This window comes from Nuphar pumila, chromosome 9 (assembly GCF_984573655.1).
Source record: "Nuphar pumila chromosome 9, dmNupPumi1.hap1.1, whole genome shotgun sequence".
In the NCBI taxonomy this organism is placed as follows: Eukaryota; Viridiplantae; Streptophyta; class Magnoliopsida; order Nymphaeales; family Nymphaeaceae; genus Nuphar; species Nuphar pumila.
In genome coordinates, this window is record NC_143257.1 from 118,776,330 (window position 1) to 118,787,241 (window position 10,912).

The following is a 10,912-nucleotide window of genomic DNA, read 5'->3' on the forward strand; positions in this document are numbered from 1 at the left end:
AAGGACCCGATTGACTTGAGTAAGTCTTGATAGAAAAGTTAGATAAAAATATAAATAATATAGAGGGCATTTTTTATGCAACAACGATGTGTATGCAGTGCCGCTGATAGCCACTGACAGCCACCCATCTCAACATTTCTCGAGATGGAGACCACACCCATATTGAGAAATGCCAAGATGGGTGGCTGCATGATGCAGCAGCGCTGCATTTTATGTGATTCCGAATATAAAAACCACAACAAATAAATGTTTTTTATCATGCTACTGTCATGGTGGAAATGTTATATTTTTTAAAATGAAATATCACTTTTTGTTAACTATTTTTTTTATTATTTATAACTCAAAAAAACTGCACGGCACTTTTGGTGGGTCCTTTAACAATGATTCATAATCACATGAGGTCGTGTGGTTAAGTCTCTGATCTTAAGGATGGTTTTTCCGTGTAAATATCAAAAAAAAAAAATTCCAGTGCTATCAGCAAATGAGTGAATTTCTAATTTGCCTGAGATTCAGAATCACATGGGGGGCAATCTTTAAACGAGCAACCAAAAGTGAAAGGGCCGTTTACCGTGAAACAAACTGGCCCTCAGCGTTGAGGTGTCAGGTAATAGGATGACGTGCCCATGGGAAAAATAATTGAGAAAGAAAAAGCATGGGAAAATGACATTCTGCGCAAGCCCAAAGAACGAGGAAAAGAAAAAAAGGTAGGAGAAAAAGGGTGCGGGGGTAATAGGAGGGAGGGAGTTGGCTAGAACAGACTGGTTGAGTAAGAAGGGCGAGGGGAAGGTTTGGCCCTTCAAATCGTTGGTGGGATTTATCGTTCCCATCGTGTTTGGGGGTGTCAAAGGACACCTGTGTCCGTCTCTAGTTCTGTTTGGGGGACAATGCTTGAGAATCCTGCCTCCGATCCCTCCATCAAGCGATACACCCCTCCTCCCAGGTGCCACCAATCTTCATATTCTCTCTCAGATTTTTTCTTTCTTTCATTTATTTCTGTCCTCTGTAAAATTGGGGTGTTGAATTCATGGATTTAAATCTGAAGGCGGACCTTGTTCTCTTACCGATCCTTTTGCTTTTGTGGGTGTCTGTTAGAATTTTTGTTTCTAGCAAAAATCGTAGTTTTAGGGACTTGGAAGTGAAAGATTGAGAAGGTTGGGGGCTGTTTTTAGTGGGTTACAAGTAGAATTTTGGATTATTTATTCCTGTTGGATCTAAATGATAAGTGGATGTTTTAGTGCCTTTTAATCTTGCCTCTCCCTTCATGCGAACGCTGGTGATCCCAATTTTTATGTGTTCTATCGTCTTTAGATGGGTAAGTTGTTGAATATTGTGAAAGTGGATATTTGGAATTTGGTAGCATTGGAAGCTAACTAGTTTGGTTGGTATTAGTCTGTTTATTTCGACAAGTCCAAACCATGGAATTTCACGGGGAATTTAACATGAAATATCGATTTCTATTGTTAATTTTCAAGGATTGATTGCTTTCTGTGATGCCATGCTTCCCCTTAGAAGCTGCTCGTGGAACACAATAGCGTAGATTATAGTTATTTGGAAGCTTGCAGTGGAAGCGTGAAACCACATGTTTTTTTCTTGCTTCGAAGCTTTAGGAGAAGTTCACTTCAATAGAATGGAAAACTTGTTTTTTCTTGTAAAAAATTCATCTTTCTTCATGTCAGAAATGCACTTTTCATGTTGGAAGAGTTATACTTTTTGAAAAGTTATGTTTTGGTTATAAAACCTGCATATATAATAATTATTTTCTGGTAGAAAAACTTAAAAGTGATGATATCAATGGTGATCTTGAAATAAAGCTGTTGACTATGTCAAATCTGCGAACTGTGTATGTGATGCGGAAAGAGGCCGATTCGACATCATCCTTTCATCATAGTTAGTGACGTGCTTAATTAAAAGCACAGGTTTTATCTACTTTTTATGCCACTTCCTCCTCTCCTTCTTTGTCGCTTCTTACTCACTTCCCTTTCTGCTTCCTAAGTGCTTCATGTTTCATTCATTAAGCCATTTCTTGAACACTGTTATTTTCCCTTTTTCGAAAAAATAAATCACTTCTAGCTTCTCCATTTGCATATTGCTTTTCGCACGTGCTTCTTACTCTTATAGCTATGGTGTAATTTGACATCATATCAAAGCCTTTAAGGTGTGTTTGAATGCCTCAGACCTCAGATCGGGGGATCTGAGCTGGAGTGGGGCACGCTGATGTGGTGTGGGTCCCACACCAAGGTCTGGGCGCATTTAAGTGCCAGATTTTATATCATGGACTTTAACTGTCTCATATAAAGGGATTGGATGAGAGATCCACTGATCTCTTGCTCAGTGGGAGAGTGTCAGACCAGAGATCAACGGCTCTCTCATCCACTGATCTCCAAGGGATTCAAATGCCCCCTTGTTGATGGTATTTTGCACGCATTGATTCCTGCATTTCACAAATATGAATGCATTGGCTAGCCAAAAGAAGAAAGAAGAGAAAAGATTAAAAAAACTTTTATCTATAGTTCCATATAGAGCAAGAATATACTCAGCACTCTAAGCCTGGGTGACTCACCAATTATGTGCTTGTCAGGGTAGTTATGGAACACTAAGCAAGAAATTCATTTCCTCATTTTTCAGTGTACCTTGTCCTTAGAGATCTTATGTTTCGGGCAATAAGTCCAAAGGAGATTAACAATATAACCTGTTGCTTCAAGAGAATGGACCTCATAAAGAAAAGAATACTGGAATGACCATTAAAACTAAGAATAGCAGCTCACACCCTTTGGAGCAGTTTTTGCAGACTGCTCAACTGATATAGCTACCTCCACAACTCTACCCCGTTACAGGAATTTAATTATAAAGACCCAAAAGGTCCAAAACTAACTATAATATACATGAAAGGCTCATACGTTGGTGTACATACCACACTGCATTAACTCATAATAATCACTGAATCAAACCATTGTAAAGGCTTCATTTTCTGACCAAATAAAGCTGCTTTATCTTTCCTCCTCTTCTACATGGTTGTTTTGGATGGTAGGCTGTCATGCACATGTCATATTTGGATTTACGTTTCAAGAATATCTCTTATTCTATGTCACATGGGCACTTCACCTATTGTACAACACCAGCACATGCACTGTATGCAGCCTGACATTGATATGGTCAAACTTATGTTGACAATAGTTGGTAAACATGTTTTTACTTCATCTATGTTTTTATCATGATTTTGATCCTTTTTGTTATTGTTGTTTTTTTCCTTTTCAAAATGTCATTAATTATGCAGTTTTCAACTTCGAATTGTTGTTTAATGTCTATTAATTATCATGTCTTTGAATTGTTGTTCAAGGATTTGCACTTTTAATGTGATGTTTAATTGTCAGTGCTTTGTCGTGTAAGATGCTAATTTTTGATTAATGAAAATCACTCTCTCTCACACACGGCTGCATCCCTACATCCTATTGTTTCCAAACCATCATGTTGCCCAAAGTGTGTCTATGTTGTATTCAATTCTTCTTTCCATGTCTATATGACATGACTTTTACTAGATTTGGTCAAATTTGTTTACACTAAGAAAACCTGGTGCACATAACGTTCAAAATTTCACTAAAATCATCATAATAGCTACTTATGTTATGTTTTCAACCAGTTTAAATCATCAATTGTATTAAGTGTTGGAGGTTTGCAGCATTTCAGGTTTACATGCCTTATCAAATTATGTTCTATCTGCATGTTGTAGATGTGTTTATTTCTGGTTCATCTAGTATCTCATATTTGCAAATCATGCTTTATAGACATTCTTCTAATCTTTTGACATGTTATTGTTGTAGGAATCGTCTCCTCAATAGGCGTAAATCTGGAGGTCAGTTACTCTGTTATTTTCTCCGATTAGCTTGTAGTCATACTTTATTCTCTTTACTTGATGCTGGTTGGAGCTTGCCTAATGGTCAATCTCTTACTTTTTAGGTGAACTGGTGTCAAATTTGAGGAGTTTTTAATTCAAATCTTGACCTTACAATGATACACAATCATATTTTCTTGCATCATTTACATGTATGGAGGTTATGGATATATAGCTTTAGATTTGGATGAACAAATAATTCAAATTTGTACCTCTTTTTTTCATCCTCAATATTCTTAGCCTTATTATCTGCTTCCACCTTGTCCCTTCAATTGTTTGTAGTTGTGCTTATTTTTTCTATTCCAAACCTATTCTGAGATACTTTATTTGTTCCTTCATCACTTCATTATTTTCTCTTTTCAATTTTCATGTAGAAATAAAATTCACATGCCTTCTTTCTTCCTCTCTTTCCCTTTCTTTCCATTTGAATATTCCATATAATTTTCTTGAAAATCTGCTCTTTTGTTTTATTTAAAGAGAAGTCCATTCTTGTAGATTTAGTTTTTATTTTAGTTTAGCTTCACATTTGATTTTCTCTTGCTGTGGCTTTTGTTGACATGCGGTAATTTAATTCCCATGTTCTAACTTGTAGGTTGTCTCTCTGATTATTTGAGCATTCCAGCATCTACATGTGATTTTAATATGTGATGTTGTTTCCTTGAAAACTTGTGACAACTAGATTGAACTTTCTATTGTTTACTTGGCCATTTCTCTACAAAACATATGATGGAATGATGTAACCTTTGGTGAAAGACAAGGTTAACACTCTTTTCATAAACAACAGGTGGTGTTAAGCATTCTTTTCCTTGACAAGAACCATAAGAAAATCATAGTCACCTGTATCGTTAAAGGTAATTTCTCGGAGAGTTCTTCAAAAGTTGATAAATGTCGGGAATTTTAAAAATTGGAAAAATATAAATAACAACAAAAAAGCTAAGAAAATAATAAGTTTTGCATTATTTTTTTCACAAATATAAAGAAACAAAAAAAAGATATGCAAACTTAAAATAAAAAAAGATTTTTCCCAAAAATATCACGATAATATCATGATATTTTGTCTTCTGGAGATATTTTGAAAATATCGTGATATATTCCTTATATTATTGGCTACCTTGAAATAGCTGATAATATCACAATATTTTCGATATACCGGCTATATCGGTGACAGTGAGGAAAAGGAAAACTTTGATGGCTGGAGCAAATTGAATGTCTGTGGTACATTTTTTTATTGGGTCTACTGAAGTTTCTAGATATGATTAGGTTACAAAACTGTTCTTATTGTGTCTGAAGTAGAAGGCTTCCTATGGATGCATTCTAATTATAGATTGTAGGTAAAGGAGGCTCCTTTTATCACCTATAACTTTTATCTCATTTTCTTTTCTTTGGTCCTAGTCTCATCCTACCATCTAACAGTGTCTACATTTGTAAGTTTGCTTAGTAAACAAGGCTTTCTGAAGTAGTTTTAGAAAATACTGACACGATGAGTCATGCGTAGCCTGGGGCCTGGCTGTGACTTGCTTCAGCTTGACTGACGCACACACACACACACACACACACACACACACACACATATATATATATATATATATATATATATATATATATACTGAGCATGCCTACTCCCTAATCAAGTCCCTTGGATCTTATTTGATCCAACACATGTGACAATTCCGAAAACGGTGTGTTGCATTTAATATGAGTTACTAAACGATGAAGGGTTTCAAACTTTTGTAACTCTCTCTCTCTCAATGTATCATTATGTTTTCTTGAACAAAATAAACATATTTTTATTAAAATAAAGAAGGTAACAAGAGTCGCTGAAAAAGAAATCAAAGTACAAAAAAGGCCTCTTCATGTGTCATGACTAATATATTAAATAAAATACTTTTTTTTCTCTGAATTATCACAGCTGTTTGGTCACATCAGATCCAACTGACTTGATCAGGAAGTAGGTTCACCTCTCTCTCTCTCTCTCTATATATATATATATGTATGTATGTATGTATAGCTCAAGTAGTTGGGATAAGGCATGATGATGATGATGATGCTTGTAGCTCAAGTATAATTTAAACTAAAGAAGAAATTCCACCTATTACCTCTTTTATAAAATCTAGGCATGGACCACAATACACAAAAAATAACCTTATCAAAAGTGTACAATAAAGTGGTAACATATGTATGTTCATTTCTTAAAAAAACCATACTGAATTTGTTGAGCTCTTATGAGCCTGCACTGAAGCTCGAGCTTGACTTGAAATGTTGAGCTAAGATTGAGCCTCTCACAAGGGGCTCAGCTTGTAGCTCAGCCCTAGATAAAAGTTTCTAATTTATGGTAGTGACTATCTGCTTGTGCTCGATACATTTATTTAGAATTTTTTAATTAGTTAACTTGTTTGTATTGGTATACACTTTACAATTTTAAACTTGACTATCTAAATCTGTGCTATACCTTTAAGTTGCCTCCATGAATTTATTTAAGAGATGTGGTTGTTACTCATGCCAGTTCAGTGGCAGTTGTATATAAATAGGTGTGCGTTAACTCTTGATTGAATATTTTTCCATTAGGTTGCTATGTCCTACGCTGCTATGCATCTGTTGCCATGTTTGACATGTCTCATACTCTCAATCTTTTGATACTGAATTGCTTGTGTTTATTTTTCTTATCCCAGTAGACAGCATGCCAAGGGTATATTTGTGTATTTGCCTCATCATGTGAGCACGGTAGACACACTTCCTTAGAAACAGCAGGGCACTTGCATACAGACTATCCTTGTGTAGAATTTTCCTGCTGATGGCTTGAAATTGCACTTGCATGTTTTCTCATGACTGACTTCTCACCCCATCGGATTTCTTTTCTTTTCCAATGTTGACAGATCGATTGGATAGAATAAACAGCTCCCAGGGCAATGATGGAGAAAAAGGCTCATCTACTTTAAGAAACATCTCTGCTGCCAATCATGGAGATGCTGGTAGCAGCAATCATCAAAGCGAGAGTTCAAATCCAGGGTTAATTGTCATTGATGGATGTAGCAGCAGTGAGGCTGTACAACTAATGATTGAGCGTACGTTCATGTGTTCATTTATTTAAGATTGTTTTGTTATTAATTGGAAAATCTATATCCTTGCCTGTTAGCAGAACAGGACTTTTCATTGATATCATAAAGCTTTCAGATGTGCAAGTGAATTACTTTTGTCTACCAACTTCCATGCCTTGCTTTGTAAATGTGGAAGAAGGTTACTATGTGCATCCACATTTGTCAACTAATTGAATTGCTTCTTGGTACAAAAAATATGAAATAGTATTTGATAAATGCCCCCTTGAAATATGTTGTCTCACTCTCATTTGACTGCAGATTTTCAACATCTTGGAAATATGTTTATCTTGATAAGTGGTCCCTTTGGAATATGTTTCTTAATCCTCATTTGACCGCAGATTTTGAACATCTTGGAAATATGTTTATGGTTTGCAAGTCAAGGATACCAGCTTTTTATCCAAAAAAGAAAAAAAAACCTTGAGGGTACCAGCTGGCCTTTGCATTAGTGGTTAGTGACTCTGTCAAGTGTCAAGGGTTTGAGCTGGTAGAAATCTATGGGAAAAGAGGCTTGACTATTTGCAAAACTAAGAACCAATCCATTTGACATCCACGTTGAATGTTTCGTTTATCTCGCATATTATCTGTTAAGACATCTTAACCTGTCTTCTTTTAATGTTTACTGGATGCAGGTTGGGCTGCAGCCATGGACTCTTACAATGATCCATCAATAGGAATAGCTGGTATGTGTTCTTTCTGTGTTTTTTATTGAAAGCTTACATTATTGCTAATTTGTTATGGAAGTTATGGGGTATATTGTAGGTTTTCAGGAAAAGGAATTTTAGGAGGAGCTTGTGCTTTGATGTGTGTGAGATTTACTTTTTGAAACATCTGAAAGTGCCGTATATTGCTGCTGTCAATGCATAGATGTTTCAGTCCCTTCTAACCAGGAAACTGGAATAACCTTGTTCTGATTGAGGCGACTTGCTCAAAGTTGATATTCACAGACTTAGTGTACATGCACTAGTCTATTTAATAAAGGCTCTAATCAATTTCAATGATGTGGAGAAGGATGTGAATTAGCTGCCTTGTTCCATAATATGTTGGTCCCAAACAATGAACTAGTGTGCAAGATATTTGCAACTATTGCTATAAATCTTTAAGTATTAAACAGAAGCATCAAATGTGCATTGTTGATCTCACTCCTCTTCAAATTTTGTTTCTCTTCCGAGGATATCTCGTCGGAAGTCAATAAACTTTCCAGTGTGCTCTTTTCATCTTTATTAAGGACTCTTGCTAGCTTGCGACTCTTGTAACATCCTTCACCAGTACATTTCCTCTCATAGCGGGATCCTTTGGAATTGTCAACTAACTGCTTCGCTACCTGATTGATAGATAGATATTGCTTCATCTATTGCTCATTAGGATCTATATCACATATCTATTCTCCTTTTGGTTGGCTTCCTTTAGGTGTTATATTCTCTCTCTTCCGCAATTTTTAATGCTTGAACACCCTTGGGATGTCCTTTCAGTTATCCATCTATTGATGAAAGTGTATAAAGTTGCTAGCTGATGCTGTGTGGATGGGTCTCTCGGTGAACAAAACGTGCAGCTGCACATTCCATTTGCAACAGTCACTTTGTAAAGGATATGATACGTGTTGAACAGTACAAGGTGTTCCTTTTCCCTCTTTTTGATAGGTATCGGTTGTTGAAAGTTCGAAGGCTGCTGCGAAGTGTAGAATGAATTCAGTCCACCTTATTTCTTTCCCAAAACCAATGTTCTCGATTGCTCTGTCACAGCCATTTTCTTGTCTTGCTTGTGTATCTACTTTAGTCTTCATAGATGTGGTTTCTTTTCTAGGTATATCTCATAGCATTTCTTTAAATTTTTTATTATAACTCCAATTTTGGTTTACTTGAGTTCTTAGGAGCTCGTGACATTCAAGTTACTTTGTGTAATAAAATTCTAACATTAATAACTCTATCACTGACATTTCAACCAGTTAATAATATTCACTTGCTGTGTTTCTGGCCACCCTAATACATGTGATTCTTAGACAATTTATAAGCAGTTTCGTCCTCTCAAATACATGAAGCGGTGATGTTCCGGTTAATCAAAATTTCCAATCATTAAAGAAAACAAGAACATGCAAAGCAGTAACCCTGTTCCAGTATGTGATTTATGGTTCTATATCAGTATATACACAAACCATATCTCGTCTTTGTACTCTTTCAAGCATTTCCAGCTGTATGCTGATTTTGGTCATCATTTTGTTCCAGAAAAACCAGTTGTATACTCAGGTTCTAGTGGATCAGCATGGGGATCTGTAAAGCTTCCTCATCAGGTCTGTTCCTTTCATCATCTTTCTCTACTTTCTTTATTTGGGTGCTTTGTGTATGCCAACCATGATTATGTTTCTATTTACAGATGGATTTTTTAACTGAACTTCGACATGCAATCCAAACTGCAAATGCCCCAACTGCCAATGCTGGAGAATTCTCGAAGCCCAAAGTTCCACACTCAGGGCGAAATTGATCCCTTGAGAGTGAATTCATTATGATATGGAAGTCACAAGAAAAGATCCTCGAGGATTGGATTTGACGCCCAATTCTCTTTGATAAATCACTTGTGGCCGAGCATTACGTAGTATTCTGTCAAGAGGACAATTCTGTGTCTGTTTATCTAAAATATTTTGAGACTAGAGCCTGCTCATATAGATTTCTGAGCCAGCAAATATGCCAATATCTATGGATACAACAGAACCAAATGTTGTAGTACCATAAAGATGTATATTTTCTTGTTTTGCCATATCATAGTCACAGTATTTAACAGATAACAGTATAATTAATCGCCACTGCTCTTGGAAATCTGAAACACCATCCACGTGAATTTCTCATACTCTGTTAATCCCTGTTATATTATGATTTTTTTGATAACCATGTTTAGGCATTTCACAAGATGTTGAACTTGATTGGGTATCATAATTTGGCATTAAAGTTTCTATATGTTTCCAACAGATGCATGATCAGTTGGGTCTCGGTCAGTCCAGGAGGGTCTTTAAGTGCTTTCACTATCTTTATCCATGATAGTTCAAGGTTGAACCTGTGTGTGTGTGTGTGTGCCCCCGTGCATGCTACATGTTGGATTGAATTTAGGTTTGTGCGGATACACATGTTACATATTGGATCGAGGTCATGAAAGACATTTTGGGGTGGGTATAGCTGTGTAGGCTGCCTTAACTAGGGCCGGTTATCGTTCTGTCTTAATCTAGCAGTTTGATATCTGTCTTTGTGGAGAATATGAGGGTGCATTTGAGAGCTGAATCGGGGCCCAAACCCAGGTTCAAGGCACATCGAACGAGTTTCTTCAGGTCCTCCAGCCTTCATGGCACTTTACCACCATGATGATTTGATGTTTGTTTCATTCATGGTAAAATTCTTCATGAAAGTTGTACGGAAAAATGAGCTTTTAGTGAAATAAACATTCAAACATCATTGGGGAAAGTACCATGAGTCCTAATTTTTTCCACCACCTTCCTTTCTTATATGTAAAATCCTTTTATATCTCTCTACATGAAAGAACTTTCATAAGAAGGCTAACCTGGGAGAGCTTTTAGAAACCCATGCACTTTCCCATGTCCGACTCTTCTCTTTCTTGGAGATGAAACAAATGGGCCCTTGAGACTCTGCATAACAAAGTCACAGATTCGGCCAACTCAAGCCTTTGTTGCCACTTGGTTGGGTAGCAAAAGTCGGTCAAAGTCATGTTGCTCAGATGGGCTTATGGCAAGTTTCTCAGTCCTTACTCCAACCTTGTCTACGGAACTACTTATATTGGATATGATGTGTATCATTTGGTATTAGTGAAACCAAGCTATAGTGCTCTTGTGTGAGGCCTTGGATCAGCAAAGATGCAGAGTAATTACCTTGCCATTTTTGCCAATATGTGTAACGTGTAATAAAAAATACGAATCATTAAAACTCTCCAA

General features: G+C 36.5%; 1 protein-coding gene across 1 annotated transcript; it reads left to right on the forward strand.

Annotated features, from left to right (window-relative positions):
* The first annotated feature begins 715 nt into the window (after positions 1–715).
* LOC149829059 (uncharacterized) lies at positions 716–9,820 on the forward strand. The gene is made up of 6 exons (XM_090017885.1): positions 716–940; positions 3,819–3,850; positions 6,763–6,951; positions 7,614–7,664; positions 9,204–9,268; positions 9,352–9,820. Exons 1-6 carry the CDS (start codon positions 885–887, stop codon positions 9,457–9,459), a joined length of 501 nt encoding a protein of 166 aa, XP_089874011.1. The 5' UTR covers positions 716–884; the 3' UTR covers positions 9,460–9,820.
* Positions 9,821–10,912: the final 1,092 nt, after the last annotated feature.